The sequence below is a fragment of the Mytilus edulis genome, chromosome 9 (genome assembly GCF_963676685.1).
Source record: "Mytilus edulis chromosome 9, xbMytEdul2.2, whole genome shotgun sequence".
Lineage (NCBI taxonomy): Eukaryota > Metazoa > Mollusca > Bivalvia > Mytilida > Mytilidae > Mytilus > Mytilus edulis.
In genome coordinates, this window is record NC_092352.1 from 49,297,316 (window position 1) to 49,320,808 (window position 23,493).

The following is a 23,493-nucleotide window of genomic DNA, read 5'->3' on the forward strand; positions in this document are numbered from 1 at the left end:
ATTATATAATAGATGTCTTAAGATTTGAATACCATAGCATTAGAACTACGTTGAAAAAAGGAATTGATAATATTTTTAAATATCTTAAACTTTTCAATCAGTGACAATACATACAGAGTCATCCAATGCAATGTAACTGTACGGAACTCAGGTCTTGACATAACTGTTGTTTTCAACAACGCAAAATCCGGAATCCATAAATGGAATTTGAAAAAATTCAATTGCAGTTGAAATGGCGATTAAAAAGACGACGAGGTTCGGTGTATCTTCCATGATCACCACAAATAAACTGTGTTGTAATGATCCAACATATAAAAAGTTGAACATGTTGAAAGGTCAAACACATTTGTATTTTAGTACAGACTAATGTAAAATACTCCTTACATATTCGAAAGTGACATGTAATAAAATCTATATGTTATATTTAAAGTTTTACAACAACTTTGATTTGTTTTACAGACTTTAACAATTGTTTGAATTCTCATATCCGCATTACTTATTTCTTTTTTTATGAATGTAGTCGTCTTCATCATTGGTCTTATCTTCTTTTTATCACATTCATGTTAATTTTGATTCTTTAAAATGCTAGCAGTCTTGACATTATGAAAAGTTACCCTTTAGTATCCCTTTGTATTGATCTCGAAATTATTGTTGAATGGAATATGGAAAAAAATGTGTATTTAGTTTTAATTCCTGTGTTAACCATGTCCAATATTAGTTGTCTGTGCTCCCTTTAATAATGCAACTGCATAAGATTGCACAAATTTAAATGATCAAATGGTTTACTGTTAAACAGAATCGGGTAGTATCAAAATTTAATCGAGAAAGCATTACGGCACGTAATTAACTTAATTACCAGTGGCATTGGATGCAGAAGGTTTGGCCCAAGTATAGAATACGTTTAAGTAGTTCCGGCAATATTCGAAATATCCATACGCCAATACTTTAAATATGTTTAGGCGCGCAACAATCTGAAGGCCTAGTTCCGGCAACAATCGAAATATTCATTCGCTGAAACATTAAATATGTTCTTGTGGGTCGGTGTTTTTGGGGGTTAACATAACAGCTGTTAATATGTCAATGTGGATAGAGACTAGCATGAGGTTGGATACTCAATTAAATAGTCAGCAAGTTTACAGGTCAGCAGGTCAACAGGTCAGCAGGTCGATAGGTCTGCAGGTCGACAGGTCAGCAAGTCGACAGGTCAGCAGGTCTACAGGTCAGCAGGACAACAGGTCAGAAGATGTTTCATGTTATCCAAAGATTATTAGTCATTAAGTCAGGATGTTGTGTAGAGGAAAGGTTTGGTACTCAGTTAAATAGTCAGCAAGTCGACAGGTCAGCAGGTTGACAGGTCAGCAGGTCGACAGGTCGACAGGTTAGCAGGGCGACAGGTCAGCAGGTCGACGGGTCGACAGGTCAGCAGGTCTACAGGTCGACAGGTCAGCAGGTCGACAGGTCAGCAGGTCGACAGATCAGCAGGTCAACAGGTCGACATGTCAGCAGGTCGACAGGTCAGCAAGTCGACAGGTCGACAGGTCAGCAGGACGACAGGTCGACAGGTCAGCAGATGTTTCATGTTATCCATAGATTATTTGTAATTAAGTCATGATGTTGTGTAGGGGGAAGTCAAATCAATGAAAGGAGTGAGACATGAAAGAATCGGTGACATATTAAATGAATTTTGCTACAGATACAGATACGGGTTTTCAAATGGAGACGTTTTCCATAAATTTTTAAAGGACATTGCAATCTTTAATGAAAAAAAGTGAAACGGCCAATAAAAGGTGAACTAAAATGGATTAAAAAGCGCCACTGTAAACTTAAAGAAAAAGTAATTGACGAGTTTTGCTTTGTTGAAATTTAATTTTTCCTCTCAAACAAAATATACAATCACTTCTTTTATATATTAGATGAAAAACTATAAATAGCTTATACTGTTATTGGATGTGTTGATGCTTATGTTTTTTTTATCTGTAGAACCGTTTGCCTAAACTTTTAACAATTATAAAAAAAGAAATAGCTACATTTTCGACATGTCGGACTGTCAATCAAGCTAATTGTTGACATGTCGCTGTCGACCTATCGACCTATCGACCTGTCGACCTTTCGGCCTGTCAACCTGTCAACCTGTCGACCTGTCGGCCTGTCGAACTGACGATCCCAACTTAATATGGCGATTAAACATAACTACAATCTTCAAATAATAAACCTGGAAAATAATTTAACTTGTATAAAAACCGATTTACTTCATTTGACTTAAATATAAGTCCTATGGTACTACAATTATGTAATTTGTATAGGAACCGATTTACTTCATTTGACTTAAATATAAGTCCGATGGTACTACAACCACGTATTCTATACTTGATCCGAAGGTTTATCACCTGATATTAAATTGAACAACAAGCAATGCATCAGTGTTGGTCATTATTTTGCGTGAATTTATATTTTTATGGTACAGTAAGCTTCCTGTAAGTAAGATGTGTAGAAATCACATGAATAAAAGGGAAACTTTATTCCTTTCGTGGTCTGACATTTGTTTCGTGGTCTGACATTTATTTCTTGCAGAAGTCACATTAATTTCTGGATTCTTATTTTTTTAAAGGAATCAAATCGTGAGTGTTATATCATTGTACAAAAATGTAAACTTATTTAATTGAGACTTTAGAATCCAATTGCACCTCTTTTTACAAAATCACTCTACAGATAGTTAATTAAGTACTGATTTAGGACGTAACTGTTCAATTAAAAATCTTTGATTTAAAACCATTGGTGCAACCTGGTAAAATCAATGTTAAATTAAGAACTACAAAGACGTCACACCGAATATCTGATTTCGACTTTGTATTATCTAAACTGTAAAGTTATTTATCAAATTGCTCAATTCTAACATTATCGCGTGCAAATGTGCACAATTAAAGATAAACGAGATTGATATACCGTAGCAAAACGACACACTGCAGCATTTGATACATTCCCTTATTTTCAAAAGTAGACAACAAATAAATGCTTTGGCATTCACATTTTCTTATCATCCAAATTTTAATTAACATTCGTAGATAACCGCATGATTATAGCACCTTCAATGCAAATGTGTTTACTTTTATTTTCTTATGGTTTTACTGGTAGAAGATCAGGCTTTAAAAAGAAAACAAAAACAGGTCTCAGAGCGTTTATATGTCAAAGATGAAAAATAAAAACATGATGACTCCGGAAAAAAATTGTCAAATAAACATGTCAATATAATGGCCAAAACGTTTATGAAATATAAAATCAAAATGCTTGATACGGATTTATAAGTTTATATTTTTTAAGATTCACAATTTTCTTGAAATTAATCGCCTTTGAATTACCACACACTTATGTGTGTAATACGTGTAAGATTGTATATTACTTACCTATTTTGAATGTTCGATCAATAAAAGTATTATATTGGGCAATACAGATACAGTTTTTGGAGTGTAAACTCCCCACTAACACCATTACTACATTCACCATACACCATTACACCATACCGTTTTTGGGAAGTTTACACCATCTAAGGGGTGTATGAAAAATGGAAGAGTATTTAATGATACAGACGCAACGTTAGATATTGCTACTACAACAAAAAATAGCGTTAAGTAAATATTTGACGGGAAAATTTTTTATAGAAATGCTGAAATAAATATTTCAAACTATACATGAACATAAAGATTGATTCTTAATTTTTCACATTATGATAGAGAAAGAAAAAAAATATAATATTCATAGGCTTAGGAAGACACAGATTATCCGAAAAACGTTTACTTAGCATTGTCCCATGTAACAAACTTAAAACATAAAACTCGAACAATTCGCGAAATGTTCACGCAACTCTTCGAAACTTAGCATGAACATTCTATGACGTGATATATTTCAGTTTTGGTTAAAATGGCTGTCTCCATTTAAAATATGCATACATATTTTCAAAAGAATATGATGTACGGAAACGTCCCATCGGAAATTTAATTTAAAAACTTGAAACATTTCAGTTCAAAAATAAAATTTTGACACATAATTCATTAAATTGTAAGCACGATCATCGTTTTGTACTAAGTGTTAGCTTCCACAATTCGAATTGAAAAATAAATTGAGCTACATATTCAATTCAAAACAATAGATTTGCAATGTCTTGCAGAAATGTCCGAGTTAAACTTTCATGCCTTCACAAAACTTTTACGGCCCAAAAAACATAGATTTGATTTCGTGAAGATTATTTTTCGGCTTTGATGACTACACCAATGGAAAGTACTTTTTAAGTTGAAGTTGGTACACCAAATAGCATTAAGATTACAGTTTTATCTATAAAAATACGGATTAATGGAAATGTCTTGCAAGTTTGTCCGTTATCATAATTTGACGTCGCCACAAGCGTAAGCGTAATATGCTAGGGACGGCATGAACTGCATTCGCGTGTTCCTTCCTCCACTAAATATAAATGTCCTGCTTTCAACAAAACGAAATGAGTCACACATTACAAAAATACACATCTATAAGACGATCAAAAAGTAAGAAAACTTCAGTATCATAAGTATAAGCTATTGTATATCACTGCTTGAATAAAATCCTACATTGGTTGAATATATAATAAAGCAACATTCCTCCAAAAACACATAATTACCAGCAGTAAAATTGAATATCCTATGCTAATTATAAAATCATATTGGATTGGATTATCATGGCATTTATACCTGTGTGTTATACTTTGCATTTACCCAAAAAGGAAAGTAGGAAGAATTAGACAAAGCCCATTTCCAATTTAACGTCATTTTTCTATTACACTTAATGGTAGCAATATCTGACGTTCCGTCACAACTAATCTGAATAGACATTTTAAAAGTTTTGAATCAAATGTTCAAAATAGTATCTAAATTTGAATGTTAACATTTGTTTAAATAAAAAGGCAGAACAAAATTCAAAAAGACTTACACAGTTTTATTTTTATTTCTTATTTTCATTATTTCGCAGTTTTTCGATTTGGATTTGCAGTGATATCAATGAAACAGGAATTTAATAAAGAACAAAAATATGGCTATCCAATAGACCAATTACAAATCTTGAAAAGTAAGATCTTAATATACATAAAGCATTGTGTCTGTACACATACGATATTTGAACACGTTTTAAGTTCTCGTTGGAACCGTACGCAGTTGCGTGTTTAGTCACACAGACAACATTGCTTGCATGACTCATAACTTGTTGACCGAAAATGCAATATTCAGTACATTGTAATGTGGATTATATTTCTTGATAATAAAATCTGAATTTCGGATGACGATTTGTTCTCTTTAGACATTTCTTGGTCGGTAATAGGTAAAAATGTTAAAAAAAACAGCTGTCTTAAGTATAAAGCTGTCTTTCTTAGAATAGTTTATGTCGAATATACTGTAAGATTGGTCAAGACCGTTGCTAAAATTTAGTTTTATTACTATCTGGTGACATCCTTCATGACATTTATAATTTTCTTGTTTCTTGTACATTAGTTGTCACGATATTTTAACAGTTACTGTATATTCTTAATAGTTTTCTGTCTGATAGCACTATTATTCAATTTCCGGTAAAATGATGATAAATTGACACCGCACAGTTGTAAACATTTTTTTAAATGGTGCATGTGGTAATAAATAAAAAGTCATAATCTTGAAGGTGCCCTTAAAAGTTTCATTCCGTGATAAATGAACACCTGCATAAACAGTTATCCTTTTTAAACTATGAAACTAGGACATTGTTATCGATTATTTGCTCTTCAATTTTTTACTTGTGAGGACTTCTAATTATTTTGATCTGAGCATCACTGATGAGTCTTTTGTAGACGTAACGCGCGTCTGGTGTATCAAATTATAAGCCTGGTAGCTTTAATAACTACGTATATTGATGCTTTGTTACAACAAGAGAACTTTGTGGAGGATGTCAGTACATTACAAATTGTAACTGAGGCGGTCAGTAAATTACATTTTGGAATTCAAGCGGTCAGGGAATTCTACAAGAGGAGAGGGGGTAGCTGAGTTTACTGACCACATATATACCAGGAAAGTAACTGACGACCGGATTAATTGTCATATCATACCAACTATCAGTTATGTCCAGGACGATAACTCATGTAAGCGCCGTGTGTTAAATACAGTTGGTCAGAACGTGGTCGGGGAGATATCAAAGAACCAATTGAATTCATTGAATTTTATAGATGGTATAATATAATTTTATTTAAATGATAGACAATACAGACGGCAACATTATTCAATGTTATTGGAAAATACTTACTGCTAAGATTGTTTTCTTCTGGTCAGTGATTTTTATCACTTAGGGTTACACAAATGAAAACAATAAACCTCTTTCTTACTTTATATTCATTGTCTCTATACATAAATCTAGGTAATAAGTTGATTTTCCTAACAGATAGATTTACAATTTAGTCAAGATGACTTTTCTTTATGACAATTCTATTCAAAACGCAAATATCGATGGGTTAAATGTCGGCAATGTTACTTTAATGTTTAAGACTACCAGACTACTGTTAATTCAAAGAAATAGAAAAAGTTATTGATAAAACTGCTGACAAAATGCGAAAAAGGAAACGTGTGAGAACATCTGCATAAAACAGCATGACATTATTTCAATATTACGTGATATAAAAAAATCTAGAAGTCCAATTCATTTCCATTTGTAGCGTTTATATAATTTCTCAAATTACTTCCTTGTGTAGGACCTCTCTGCATGCAGTTTTAATTTGAAAAAAAACTAATAACTAAGGAATTCTTTTAAAAAACACACCATCTGATTGCCCCATTTTCTGATAAAGGTTAATTAGCTCATCAGTTTTTGTCTCTGCCACAGCCCTAAGGAATTGACACCATCTTTCTGAGAAATTAGCTTTCTCGTATAGCATTGAAATTAAGCAGCTTCCGGAAAACTAAGAGATACAATGATGTTCTTTAGTAATTATTCGTGATCCTTTTCATTGTAAAACAGTCTTATTTCTTTTATATGAATAAAAGGAGATGTTGGTTAGACATTTGCTATTTTTCATTATTTTTGCCTTATTTTCATTTAAAATCCGGTAAATGTTATTTAAACTAGAGTGTTACACAGATAAGAACATATTTGATATAGAAAGACCAAAGTCATTTTCACAAAGACTGCAGTTGTTATCAAAGTTTTAACCTCGATGTTGAGAAAAAAATTGCATGACAATCTATCTCATATGAATATATTTACAAGTCGGTAAGAGAAGGAGCACAGTTAGGTTCCATAAGAATATCAATTGTTAATTGATAAGCACGCGTTCCAAATCACGAGAATCTCTACACTTTGGAAACTTACAAATGTATGAAATGCATAAAGACATAAACTAAGGTCTACATTTTCACAAGTGCATGTGAACCGACATAATACCAGTTCCATCATATATTATCGTCAAGGATGTTCGCTTTTCTGTTACAAAAAAAGCATGTTAAAAGACTCTTTTTTGTCTCCTTAACAAATTCGGCCTTTCAGTTCTAAAGTTTATGTTAACAAGTAATATGTTCATAAATAAAGGAACAAATAACAACATCTTGGATCCGCGTGTTTGTTTTAGAGAAAAATGCACATTTAATTTGTAGGGAAAGGATCATCTCTTGAACTTTCATACATTTAACATTGGTATCGTTTTTCCTTCAAAAGCTATGATACAATAATAGGTTATGTGATTGTATAAGATTTGCAATGATATCATTCTAAATAAAGGCAACTGTTATTTATCGCTTTTATTCAGCGAAAAACAAATCCGAGCCACCAACCATAACTGAGCGACACTTATCAGGAGAAAACCAACAGAATAACAGAAACACCGAATTGCAACAAAACGAACGCCAATAAAATAAAAAACAGACTTTTTGATAACAACTGGTATAATCTTGACTTAAAACAGCACATTCTAAGAAAAAATGCGGGCTGGTCCTGGTTTTGCGCAAGCAAAACCTCCATTTTATATTGCCATGGTAAAAATACCGCTACAATGACAACATTACGTGACAGGAATTGTATAATAAAACATTACAACATGTAAACCACAGAATAACAAAGGGAACCTTCAATGAATCTACGACTGTACACCCGTAGACCACAATAGAATTGTGAACTACATGTATGCGTCACACGAATGTATCAACACCATTCCTGTATTTTATTTTGTGTGACGTATATTTTATCACAGGTTAATTAAAAAAAAACTATATCATGATACTGGGATTGAATATTTCCTAACCATTACAAGAATATCAATATAGAATTGTGTTTTTAGGGTGTAATTGTTTGTATTTTTCTAACCGTGTCCGCTTTTATTGAAAAGCACTCTGTAAAAACAATTTAATCTAGTGTATATAGTTGATATAAATGATCTAGCTGATGAATTATCTGTAACCCTATATTTATATAAAAAATATAGATATCACACCAACTAAAAACGGTAAGACATATCACAATATCTAATCATACCAAAACAAGACTAAACACATAAATCCTGTTTATATAAATACCGAGACACGTCTAATAGCAATGTTTCCGAATCCCTTTGTACAAATGTATGTATGTATTACTGTATTTATATGTAAATGTCATGTACATGATTTTAAAATAAAATATGTTTAAAGTAATGAGAATTTATAATCTGCAAAACGGTCAAAGCCCGGAATCGGTAACGGTTGCTACTTAGCAAAACAGACGATGGTAAACCACAAATCAACGACGCGGTGTACATGTCGTTAGTTTATTTTGACACATGCACATCGTATAGATCAACCAATTCGTCATTTTAATCTTTCCTAAGCATTACTCTACTAGAGCACTTTCTGCATAACAAGCAAAAATCCTGTATATGAAGTATATTTAGTGTGAACCCAAATGGACATTACGTATTAACTGAGATTTGTAAAAACTATACGATGAGGCAGGGAGTATATTACTGCCGGGAAGTGGAAAATAGATAATTCAAAAGTTGAAAACGTCCTGTTTATAATAGATTTAAGTATGAAGTCGTCCATCTGTATCAATTTTTCGGGGACAATTAAGGTATGAAGCAGTCCTTTTAGAATAAGATTGGGTGGGCTTTGATATGCACAATCTTATTTTTTCTGTGTTGTATTTTGATACATTATTGCAATAGTAATGCGTTTTCGAATAATCACGTTGAACATGTTGAAAGCAAGGATTGCAACTTGTTTCCGAATACTCTCGCACAACAAATCGAGTACTAGACAGGCAAGTGATACACTTAGTCGACTACTAAGAACCACTCGACAAACGAAACCTCTGACTTACGTTAAGTTGAATTTTAGCATAGAAAATATCAACAGGGTTTTACATTTTTTCTTTTCCTTTTGACTTTTAAAGCCGATTGATATATGAACTATGTAATTCGTGCCATTTCTGGATTATTGTCTCGTGGTTTGTGTATTCATGAGTGTAAACATCGTAAATAACTGTTGATTTTTGTTATTATTTGGACAATTGAACGAAACATGTAATTCAATATCTTCTGATGACTTTATCGGAATATATCTTCAGCGAAGATCGTATGATCACAAATAAAAATTTAAATTATAATTTTGGATACACTATGGTGACACGTACGTGTCGTGTAGTAAAAGTAAATAATTGAACATTTGACCTCGCACAGTTTATAAATTTGCACTCGATAGAAAGATTTCTAAACAACAATATGTTATAAACTGGCGTACAAAACTGAGTGAATAGTTTATTGACAATAAAGCATCTCTATCGGAAACACTTTATTACACTTGAGTTTTCTGCCAATAACGGAAGATGATAATTTTAACCATTTAAAAAATCATTAATAAAATCATAGTTGTAATAACATTTTAACATTTCCCTTTCATTTAGAAGTCCATTAATCTTCAAAAGACAGAAAACAAATTGACATGCGTATGATGAAGTATATAGCTCAAATGCTTTTTAACCCATCAAACATTTGCCAGGTTTTGATTAATAATTTGAGCATGTTGAGTGTGTTCGGTAATCCATGAGCATAACTAATATTCATCTCAACGAAAAGGATATTTATTACTGTAAATTCAGAAATTATTGCGAGGTTTTTATTATTGCGAATAATGCGACTGAGTTGTAAACGCAATAATTAAAACTCGCATTTTGTAATATTTTAACTGAATTAAGCATGACTTTTTCTCAAAATCGTAAAAATTAAAATCGCATTCAAGTGTAAAATGACAAAATCGCAATAATAAATGCACGCAATAATTTCTGAATTTACAGTATATAAAATATATATTTAGTTATTGATGAACGTCTCCTTCGATAAGGAATTGCTTTCTTATCCTTCTGCTGCACTCTTTTTCACTTCCGATTATCTTAAGTTTTTGTATACATTTTAATATGTTTGTGTTTTTGTCGTTTTTCAATTTTAGATTTGTTATATATTGTTTTTTTTTTCTTCAAATTTATGTTTTTTTATTGCTTCGTGTTAATTTCTCTTCATCTTGCTCAGTATATTTTCATTCTTAATAATAAGTTCCAGAATGGACATTTGTGATGTCGCTGGATATCAGGATATTCTACTGTTTGGTTGCATGTTGTAATCTGAAGTGCATATAAAAGCATTCACAAATAAACACTTTGAGAGTTACTGTTATGCCTTTCAAAAGATACCTTGAAGTACGAGAAAGACCAGTAATAATTATAATCACTTGTGTTAAATTATGAAATAAACCAAGGATTAAGTACAATACATTGACCTACAATTAGAATATGCAAAAGAATAACAGTATTTTTTTTTTTATTCCTTATAAATTCAAAGTCAGTTCATAGTGTATGTGTGTAGCTCATGTGATACCTATTTTTATTCAAACGACAAAACAAAACAAGACATTAATACCTTCAGCTGACTCTATCGGGATACAGCTTTAAAATACACAGGTACATTGTACTCGTGCTATTATGTATGTTGAAAAATCATTTTTTAAAGTAATACGGTTAATTGTCTTCAGCATTAACGTTTATCATGTCTTTAAATACAATTGAGAATGGAAATGGGGAATGTGCCAAAGAGACAACAACCCGACCATAGAAAAAAACAACAGCAGAAGGTCACCAACAGGTCTTCAATGTAGCGAGAAATTCCCGCATCCGGAGGCGTCATTCAACTGGCCCCTAAACAAATATATACTAGTTCAGTGATAATGAACGCCATACTAATTTCCAAATTGTACACAAGAAACTAAAATTAAAATAATGCAAGACTAACAAAGGCAAGAGGCTCCTGACTTGGGACAGGCGCAAAAATGCAGCGGGGTTAAACATGTGAGATCTCAACTCCCCCCTATACCTCTAGCCAATGTATAAAAGTAAACGCATAACAATACGCACATTAACATTCAGTTCAAGAGAAGTCCGAGTCTGATGTCAGAAGATGTAACCAAAGAAAATAAACAAAATGACAATAATACATAAATAACAACAGACTACTAGCAGTTAACTGACATGCCAGCTCCAGACTTCAATTAAACTGACTGAAAGATTATGATTTCATCATATGAACATCAGGCACAATCCTTCCCGTTAGGGGTTTAGTATCATACCATCATAACATATATGAAAAGAACATAACCCGTGTCATGCCAACAACTGGTTTTTGAATAAGTGTGTTTAGTTCCGATGCAAAGACCCTATAAGTGAATCAATATTAACGCCAAAATATGCAATCTTTAATGACCTGACAACAGTATCGTAACTATATCCCTTCTTAATAAGTCTATTCAAAGGTTTTGTTAGTTTTTGAGGTGAATACTGACACCTTTGTGCTTTATAAAGAATATTTCCATAACAAATTGGATATGAAATACCTGAACGTATAAGAAGTCTGCATGTTGAGCTATATTTACGAATGAAGTCCTTATACCGATGATAAAATTTAGTAAATGTTTTGACTAGTTTGTGATATCGAAAACCCTGGTGTAATAATTTTTCAGTAATACATAAATTTCTCTCGTTAAAATCTAAAACATTGTTACATACACGAGCGAATCGTACAAGTTGAGATATGTAAACACCGTAAGATGGTGACAAGGGAACGTCACCATCTAAAAATGGATAATTAACGATAGGAAATGAAAAATCATCTCTTTTATCATAAATTTTAGTATTCAGCTTTCCATTAGTGATATAGATATCAAGATCGAGGAAAGGGCAGTGGTCATTGTTAATATTAGCTTTATTTAAAGTAAGTTCAACAGGATAAATTTCTTCAATATACATACTGAAGTCGTCATTATTGAGAGCCAAAATATCATCCAAATATCTAAAAGGGTTATTAAATTTGTTTATCAGATGTTGTTTCGATGGGGCGTTGCTTATTTTTGTCATAAATTGTAACTCATAGCAATACAAAAACAGGTCCGCAATAAGTGGTGCACAGTTAGTCCCCATCGGAATCCCGATAATCTGACGATATACCGAATCCCCAAAGCGAACAAAAATGTTATTTAGTAAAAATTCAAGGGCATATATAGTATTAAAGCATGTCCAATTGACATAGTTTTTTTGTTTATCGCTACTAAAAAATGACCTAAAAGAGTTTGAACATATATACTCACATTCTGACTTTTTAAATGACCATTTAATTAGGTGTGTGAATTTTTTCTTAATGAGAATGTGAGGCAATGCGGTATACAGGGTAGAAAATCTAAACTTTGAACAGATTGAAAATCACCAATATAAGCATGCAATTTATCAAGTACTTCCAACGAGTTCTTGACACTCCAAAAGTAATTTATGTATTACTGAAAAAGCAGACAATCGATCTATTATTCTTCTAAATTTATTGACTTTGAAAGTTGAAATATATGATTAATTAACGAGAATTTATCATGCAGTTGCACAAAATATGTTATGAACCGACTTAAAACTAAAGCAATAGTTGAGACAATGAAACCATTTAAGACATCGACAAAAGGTGGCATTAATTCATATTGTTATAAAATTTAGAAATTTCTTATTATTAGAAAGATAATTTACCTCCCGAAAATAGCAACAACTTGACATTTCTAATCATAAATGAAAGGCCTAATTGAATTTCAATCCATGAATTAATTGTCAGTATTTTTAAGAAAATTGGCACGTGTTCTTTATTTATGAAAAAATCATTGTACCATCTGTCCATAACAATTTCATTAAATTAAAATGTTTATTTACTTATTGACGGGTTCAGGAATTTAAAGTAGAACAGCATAACCACCTAGAGACTTCAGTACCCGAATTTACGTATGCTTTTTTCAATTTAGATATTAAATATTTTCATTGAATACAGATATAAATGACGACATAACATAATAGTTATTAACTTATACATATACTTAAAATCATATACGACAAAACTTCTTAATACGGTTTGTTAAAAATGAACAGGTAGCTGTATTTGATTTTCTTTATAATCTGTATATACATGATATATGTACATATTATTTTTCTATGCTCTATCCATTTCAAGATTGGTCTTATAAAGAGAATAACATTGAAAATACATCAACATTTCCCAAGTTGAGGATAGTGTTTAGATGAATTCTTCAATTTGCCATGTCTTTTTGTCGGCGTTTCAGAATAATAAAGCAGCAAGCAAATGTATAAAAGAAAAACAAATCGGTTACCAAAGATTGACATCATTGATATTTTCTTTGTTGATAATCTAAAACGATCAGAGTCGTGCTCTAAAAGATAAAACTATATATTTGTTTGTGAAGATAAGTTGATGCATTACCTAATAATTGACAGTGTTCCATTATCAAACTGGTCGACTATTAATCGGTTAACATATAATCATTGCCATTTCCAGATCTATTTATTTTTCAATCACATCAAATAAACCACGTTTAACACGTAATGGGTTTCCTGTACAAGAGATATGGAATTTGATCACTCGGAACTATCAAAGAGCATCTTCATATAGACAAAATATGTTTGGATTGTCAATTATTTTGTATTCATTATATTGTAATTTGGTCTTCTAAGAATTCAGGTGTGTCTTCAGTATAAAACATCTCATGTTCTAAGACATAACAGTATCAAATTATTAATGTTTTATGGCTATGCTAAACCTACTCCGATCATCTTTCTGAACTAATAGTCGATGTTTACCATATAAAGGGATTGGAATCTAAGAGAAATAATACAACGTATTGGACATAGACTAGACACTTTTCTGCGTTCAGTCTCTTGGTGAGAGATGAAGATAATTACACATATATCTTAAAGTCTCTACTTTCTTATTTGAAAAAAAACTCATTTGTATTTCGATCAATGTTTTTTTCCACATGAATCAAGCCGTTTGAAATGTTTAACATTTGTTCATGTTATTACTTCGATGCCTTTTACAACTCGGTATGGTTTTTACTCAATACAATGTTGAACTATAGTTTTTAACGTCTTTGTCATTAACTCCATGGTGAAGAGTTGCCTCATTGGCAATCATACCACATCTTCTCATATTTTTAAATTATAAACAAAACCAATCCAAGAACCCTATAAATTAAAAATAATCATCGAAATGTTTGGACAAACAGCATTGAAAGGTTTAAAGTCCTACAATTATTCTACAACATAATATCTTGCAGATTGTTCAAGTACATCATTTATCGTTGTGATGGTATAATGGATCATTTACATTAACATACAAATGGCAATGATATTTATAGGGGTGGGGGTATTTTTGAACAAAAAGAAATCAACACAGTAAAATATGCTAGCCATTTTAGAAAAAAAATTATTATGTGGACGTCATGTCAATCCTTGTCATAGTTTTTTTTTATATACCATAAGTCAATTGATGATCATGTGATCACGATATTGAAGTCCCTTTACTTCAGTATCTTGAGGAAATAGAACGTAATGAAAAATAGATTTTTACAAATACTTGATCAGTAAATCCGGGGCGAGATTTTCTACGCATTTATTCCATCTAGAAAAAATACTAAATAGGGAACAACTATGGAGGAAGCATAACTAAACGGTATATTTATCGTACGACATATGCACGACAAAAGCACGCTTCATCATGAAATGATTATTAATTTCCCTGTGTTTACAATTTTTTCAGACAATTCGTTTTCAGCCAATTAAGATCTGTTTTGAATATGTTCAGACATTTCAGGATTTATTATTTACCTGTACGAACAAAACAATTGTCTGAAAGCTACTAAAAGTACTATATTGACAGAACTGAAGTATCCATGATACTTATTTGTTTTGAAACTCATAAGAAATAATTTGATGATAAACTAATGAAATCAACTTTGAATAAACCTATTGATTGCTTCAAATTTATTAACAAGCACGGACGTAGCAGTGGGATTTATGAATTTCAAACAGCGGTATACTACTACGGTTTTATTTATTTACTATTGGGATACGTAATACACAAATTAAGAAAATGTGAATTGTATTGTTCAGGACCGACTGCTACATTTGTACCTTTGTACCTAACTTATTACGAATCATGCATTGATATTCTCTCAATGGCTGATCGATGAGCACAATAAAATATACACATGACCATCTTGTTTTATAAATATCGAACATTTGAGAAATAATCATTTAAATAAATAATAGATTATTGAACGAATTTGCAATAAAAAAGTGAAAGATCGAATTTTGTACTTAATTTTTATTATTTCAATTCTCAATTTTATAGTATTTTTTTTAATATGGTCGATGAGTCCAGCTGTGTTCAAAACATTACCCCACTAGTAAAACTTGTAATCAAATATGTTCACTGAATAAACAAACGTTTCAATACTTTGATTAAATAGCACATTTACAACCCCTAAAGATTTTATTTCACTCAAGTTGGCTAAACAAATCTGGCATCCCAACCATAGCTGTTGGTAAGTCAAAAATTCTGATCAATTTTCAAAATGAATGAAAAATAAATACAAAATCCAGTAAATTGTTGATAACATTGCTCATACTTACTGTTTGAGCCATTTCATATATTTAAATTATATATTCAAATGTCATACGATGCTTTCTATTTTCGAAAACAAAGTTAATGGAATTATTTAATTTGACGCTGTATATAGCAAACGCTGTCAGATAGAATTAGACATGGAATGATATTGCGTTCTTTTCGTAAATGTGAACAGGGAAATATTATTTAAATGTGCCAGCAATTGTCGAAATTGGTTTATTTCCTTCAAACTAATTTCGCAAGAAGTTTTTCATCTACTTTTAGATCTCAATAAAAATCTTGTTATGTTCCCCTTCATGATTCAAACTACAGGGTCTATAGTCGTTATTACAATGAATAAACAAGCTTGCTTTTATATATTTCTACTTAATCAATTAAAACGTTTCCCTTGAATGTTTTTTACTTTAATGTTCTTTTTGATAACATGTACATAAATTAGGCCGTTAGTTTTCTCGTTTCAATTGTTTAGCATTGTCATTTCGGGGCCTTTTAAAGCTGACTATGAGATCTGGGCTTTGCTCATTGTTGAAGGCCGTACGGTGACCTATAGTTGTTAATTTCTGTGTCAGTTTGGTGTCTTGTGGAGAGTTGTCTCATTGACAATCATTACACATTTTTTTTATATGTTTACAGCTTTTCAAGTATTTATATTTAAACATCCTTAGCTTGTTATTAAACGTGATAGATTGATGACAACCTACGGAATAAAAATCGAAAGAAACGCTTATTAAAAAAGGTGTTATAGTCTTTGCGGTCTTTATATATTAATAAGGATTGGTCTGGTTTACATTTTTTATTTTTATTAGTTTAAAGTATGTTTGGATGCAACATGTACACTAACTTTTTACTCATTGTTATATTTTAGGTTGGCGATTTGGAGCTTTTACCTGTAAAACGACGCCATATATTCATCATGTTTCTGTGTGTGCTTCGGTCAACACCCTAGCAGCAATTGCAATTGACAGGTTAGTTGTTGATTGGTTTAAATATTGTTCTATGGTTCAATGAAAATTTGATTATAAATGCATTGGATATCGAAAGAAAACTGTTCTGAAGTTACTTCCTCAATTGCTTGTGATGTAAATTTGAAAGTAGCCTTCATTAAAAGTTAAACATGTTTAGTCATTGAAATTTGTATTACAAAAAATAGGGAAATAAAATGAAAACAAATTGAAAAAAAACAAGGTAAATTTTGCATGAAAAAGTTGCAACCGTAGTAGTTGTACTGCACCAACAATGGGATTAGAACATGTAGTGCATTCATCCTTTCCGTTCGTTCGTCCAATACATTATTTCATCAAACTTTTCCTAGGAGTTAATGAGGTACATGTAAACTTAATCGGCATATTTACAGTAATAATAATAAGCGTATGGTAACTTTTAGGCTTAGTAAGTCACTACACCCTGTTTTTCTTTGCTTTCATGTTTGAAGAATAGGACAGTAGTTATCCATTTGTTTGATGTGTTTGAGCTTTTGATTTTACTATTTGAAAACGGACTCTCCGTTTTAAATTTTCTTCGTAGTTCGTATTTTTGTTATTTTACTTTTTTCGTAAGTACACTTTTCGACCCACATTTTTCATGTCCGATAGAACAGAGTCAGTTGGACAAATACATTTTGTTTTCGATACTTTGCACTGTGTGCTTTACACAAACAGTTATTCTTGTAATGATTGGTGGTTGTAAATGTAAGAAATTTTCCAACATCAATAAATATCGTTTGTTTGCATAAGTCAATTCGAGTAACAAATCAAGATTAATAGAAAATACTTCGGGAATCGCATGAACTCCAAAACTAGCAAAATCGGTTGCCTTAACTAAGTTAGTGTCTCCTGCTGAAACATGATCGTGTGGAATATTTAGTTCATTTTTTGGAACTTAACAAAACACCAAATGTCTGAAAAGCTGCTGAAAATGTTACTGAATTCATACAAGCCAAAACTCTGAACAATACTACGTTTTGTATGTATTTATTCAACTACGGCTAGTTTATAATTTTCTATCAAGTAATGTTTTAGTCTTTTAATCAGTTGTCCGACTAATAATCAAATGTAACGGTATAAAAGTAATAAATCCCTTCCGGAGGACCTAAGATCACCCCCATTTTTAAGTGTGGTTCTTGTTGCTTAGTCTTTAGTTTTCTATGTTGTTTCTTGAGTACATTTGTCTATTTGTCTTTTTCCTTTTTAGCCATACCGGTGTCAGTTTAATGAGTTTGATTGTTTCTCTGGTATCTTTCGTCCCTCTTTTACAACTGGCTGCTACATATACTCGCTACATAATCACGTATATGCACATTATCAAAGCCATAAATAATTCTACGGTTGTTGTTTTCAGATTATGTTCCATTTCCTATTGAATGATTTGTTAATTAGTATATGCATCGTTGTCTTTCGTTGGTGTGATTTATTTTTTCTAATTAATAAAACCTTTAAAAACCATTTGGAATCATTACGTTATAGCTATAGGTTTGTCTAGATTTTTAACTTTTGTCCTTTGCCCTTGGTCCTATACTTCCAAGAATTTACCCACGCTTTTTTGGTACATTTATTTCCTCGTATTAAACAACCACAGTACATCAATTATAATGTAAAACATCTTTCATTCACTATTTGCAAGCAGCTTTAACACGAGATTGATACTTTTCATGAATGCGATAAATAATAGACTCCAATACGCTTTTATGAATATATGTATTGTTAACTCCATAGATTTTCTATTCTTTAGGTGGTATGATTCTCCGACAACTGAAATAAAATAATGATACAATTAGTATGCAACTAAATCATCTTAATTAAAGAATGTAATGTCTTGGGATTGATTTTTATGTTTGAGTAAAACTATATTTGTCTGAATATAATTAAATCTATTGTATTGCAATAAAAAAACCTGAATAAAATATTTCTTGCAATAAAACTAATATCTTCATTTGTACAAGGGAACATAAAAGTATCATAAAAACTTGCAATGCATATTTTTATTTTAATAACATGAACTTGAAAACGTGACATATATCAGCACGGTCATCAAGTGAAAAAAATCAACTTGTCGATAAAACTTATATGTAGTTTGATATTTTTAATTGTAAAGGAAAACTTAAAAAGTATTTTTCCATTTATAAACTAACAAAGATCACTGTCATGGTAGAGTAGATTTGTTTTGACATAGACAACAATAAGCAATAATGAAATATGGCTGACTTAAGAACAAGGTGAAATGTACTCAATTGCAAGTAACATTAAAACACTGAAACAAAAAAACTGACAAAGCCGTGGCATAAAAAGGGACATACGACAACAATAATAAATATGATATATAGAGAGAATAAAAAGATTAAACCGAATAACTCAACCAAACAGTGGTTTTGATTCTCCAGTGACTCTTCTTTAAACGGGATAGTCGTCAGGTTTAAGATTTTTCAAACCGTGAATAAGTGATCTTTGTTTAAGAATTGAATGTTTCTTTTGTAAATTCATTGTTGTGTCAAAGCGTTGACCGAGGTACATTTTGTATGAAGCGCGGTTAAACTTTATGAAATTACAAAAAGAAGCATTCAATACTTATAATTACATATTTTAGCTATGATCATGAAAACACGATTTCTATCAAGTTTTTATCTAATTTACCTGTGCACTTTATTGTTTGACCTCGTGTCATCATGAATGATAAATTTCATGGTGTAACGAATATCAATTTCAAAAGGACAAGAGATTGCTCTTAGCCAATCAAAATGACGTAATATAAGGAACCGTACATGCAATGTTATTATATTTTGTGGATATCTAGTTTTAAATTATGTATTTTAGGTACTCTGCAATTTGCAATACATGGAGATCTAAAATCAACACTTGTACTTCACGTGCCATGATATCGTTTATATGGTTGATGGCTGTTGTACTCGCATTACCTATTGTTTTCTTCTATGAAAAGTTTGACGAAGAATTTGATCAACAAACAATACCAATGTGTCATCAGATTTGGCCAGATTATGACCTCCAGCGAAGTTATTACGTAATCGGACTTTTTATTATGTGTTATGCTCTTCCGCTTTCGTTTATTATAGTATGCTATTTTTCAATCGTATACAAAGTGTGGACACGACGTGCGCCAGGAATAGCAAACAATTTTGCGACAATCAATAAGTCGAAAGTGAAAGTTATCAAAATGTTTGCGATCATTGTTAGTCTGTTTGCATTTTCACGTCTTCCATTGTATGCAGTATATTTTCAGCTGTACTTCCATCCTCCTACAGACGTAGAATATATCAACTTTATATCTTTATATATCATACCTGTTTGCCAATGGTTAGGTTTGTCAAACTGTTGTGTCAATCCAATCATATACTGCTTTTTCAGTAGAAAGTACAGACATGGTTTTAAAACATTGGTACAATGCCGCAATTGTCGTGATAACAACTCTCTCCGTAGTATAAAACACCACACTGTAACCTCACGATGTTTGACGAATATGTCAACAACATCACATGGAGATTCAAAACGACCAAGGAGACAATATAATCCCGCAAGATTTATGTCTGTGCAGTTTGAAAATGGACAAATGACACTTACATTCAGGAAAGATGAAAGAGAAGATACATTTTCTTCTTTCTAGACGGAAGATTATCTTCTACTTTCCTGTCATATCGGTGTAATTATTCGGAACATAGATCATTCTAAAAATGATGTAGTATGTAATAACACCTTACCTACTATTAAGACTGATTAATGTGTTTCATGTTTATGCCATATGTATATATTGTTTAGTTAAAATATTGTGTATATGAATATGTTTTCAGTTTGTAATGCCTTATGGAATTTTTTATTGTTTTGTAATTAATTAGATTATAAACTCAAACATGTGTGTTGTGAAATTTTTGTATATTACAAAGGAAAACCGTTGCGATAGTTCTTTACTGTTCTTGTACACTTGAGGTCTACGACTATAGTGTCTTATTTTTGCGAGTTGTCCAGTTGTTCTGTAATTAGCACAGTTAATTTTTTTTAAAGAAATCTAAATATGCACTGTCTTACAACTAGCCCCTCTTAATCGGATAATGAACGGGAAAACGACAAAAATCGAATGAAATGACAAAATATGCAGTAGTTACAACAACAATAAAGAAAAAAAAGAACACACAATCAATTTCAGGCTGAAGGACGATATACACGATGTATCGCTCACCTTGGAATTTATTAGTTTATTTTTTTCTAATATTAATTACCTGCTAAAAAGAATATTACAGTTAGTATTTTTTTCTTTCTCTAGGCAACTAGGCAAATGGTATACACTTAGAAAAAATACTGTTGTAGAATAAACGGAATATCAACAAGATGGAAATTATTTGAAATCACCAACTTTCTTTGCCTATTTGTCTAATATATTTTCCAAAGATTTAAATGCAATAAACATCAAAATTAGATTATTCCTGACAATCAGGAATTTTCTTTTCCACAAACGTTCTATATCTGATAAATTAAACAAATAGCATAGATGAACATTTAGTGATGGGAATTTAATGAAGCGTACATTGTTTGAATTTATCGATAAAAATTGATAATTGTATTTGGAAACTCAAATTTATTCTTATCCTTCTTAAGGTTCTCTCTATAAGTTGTAATATACATGTCGGTAATAGTAACTTGTTTATAGTAAAGGGAAAAAATGAATAGTTGTATTGAAAAATTTAAATCTAAATTAAATTATTTGTTTTTTTCAATAAATATTGGACTTATAATCCATAAAGACATACTAACACAGTAAATTGTTTGTGTTGTTTGGGCTTTGAAGGTAACGATGTTTGTATGTCGTCGATATTTTTTTGCTATGGTTTTGTTTGTTTATTCAACTAATGAGATTTCATTGACCCCTTGGTCACTCTTTTTTTTTTAAACCACATTAAAATTATGTTTAAGATAATCTGCAACATAAATAACTTATTTAAATGTATGTAGTGTTTACTTTAACTTTTCATCATTTTAACTATTTCATTTTCTCAATCTACCTTGGTCCAGGTGTAAGTCAAGATATGAAGCTAATATTACAATTGATTTAGTATTGATATTCTTTATCTCATGGTTGATGGAATAAATCGATCAGCATAAACGTCAAACTTTGAATTATATAATAATTGTTTAATATGTATCAAGCAGAACAAGTTCATCTAAGGAAGCACATATTTTATCAATAAAAATAAAATATTTGATGAAGGCCGTTCAGAAACGTCTCAAAAATTCATGTTACACAGTATGATTTTCCCCCTTCATAAAAAGTGAAATCACAAAAATACTGAACTCAGAGGAAAATCAATTCGGAAAGTCCCATATCACATGGCAAAATCAAATGACAAAACACATCAAAAACGAATGGACAAGAACTGTCATATTCCTGACTTGGTACAGGCATTTTCATACGTAAAAAATGGTAAGTTAAACCTGGTTTTATAGCGATAAACCTCTCACTTTGTTGGCAGTCTCATTAAATTTCGTTTTATTTACAATGATGCGTGAACTTAACAGACAGAATAAATAAAATAGTCAAAATATGGGTACAGAATTCATTTCCATTATCGGTAGTATGTACATGTGTACTCTCTGTTTTTATATGAGACTAAATTTGGCCTTGCATTTTAACCCAAAATATAATGTCCGAAAGTGGACCACTAGAATTAAGACGCATCTGATTTGTTTCACACTTTTGTGAGCAAAAAAGAAATTTTACTGAATATAATGAGAAAACATCACATTTAATATTAGTTCCATATTCGAAGTAATGCAGTCTATGACGTTAAGTGTAATTTGATGTGATTCAGTTTTATATTTTCTATGTCATTATAATTTTTGTTCTAATCACCGATATTCGTATGAAAACATCGTGTGATAAGACCCTTTACGTAACTTGAAAGTAGGTCACAATAAAGGAAGCGGTCTACGATATTTAGTTACATGACAAGTAAGTTATGCTATCAAGCCAAACATTTACAAAGTCTTTAAATTTCAATTGTACGAATTATTTTGAAAGAAATTATGCAAAAATCATTATTATATGGACATGTCAATTAAGGAAACGACAGATGTACTTACAAGGATTTACTTAAATATTCATAAAATGTAATGTCAAAGAATCAGTACGAATTCATCCCTTAATTTACAATTTTACCAATAATGAAATTCCAGTTAGATAAATGTCAAGATAATATGTTATTATATAATGGCAAATGCATATTCAATCTTAAACATGAACTTGCAATTGTAATCCATGATTTTAATGAATACAATTGTACATCTTTATCTAGCATTATTAGATTTAAAAGTGCACGAATCTCAGGAAATGTAGAATCTCAACTGAAACAAGATATGATTATAATCAAACAATTGTAAACACTCCTGACAAATCAAATAAGTCAACTACAGAGCTAATAATGCTGCAAATGAACCAATTCTGAGTTCGGTATAAAAGCTATTCTAAAGACTTTAACATCTTTTCAAAAAGAGATTACTCGC

At 31.2% G+C, this 23,493-nt stretch overlaps 1 protein-coding gene across 1 annotated transcript in view; it reads left to right on the forward strand.

Moving 5' to 3' along the window:
- LOC139490347 (neuropeptide SIFamide receptor-like) overlaps positions 1–20,726 on the forward strand; it is a 41,857-nt gene extending 21,131 nt beyond the window's left edge. The window contains exons 2-3 of the mRNA XM_071277164.1: positions 16,860–16,959; positions 19,801–20,726. Coding sequence (XP_071133265.1) covers positions 16,860–16,959; positions 19,801–20,605 — 905 coding nt within the window. The 3' untranslated portion in view covers positions 20,606–20,726. The remainder of the gene's footprint in view (positions 1–16,859; positions 16,960–19,800) is intronic.
- Positions 20,727–23,493: the final 2,767 nt, after the last annotated feature.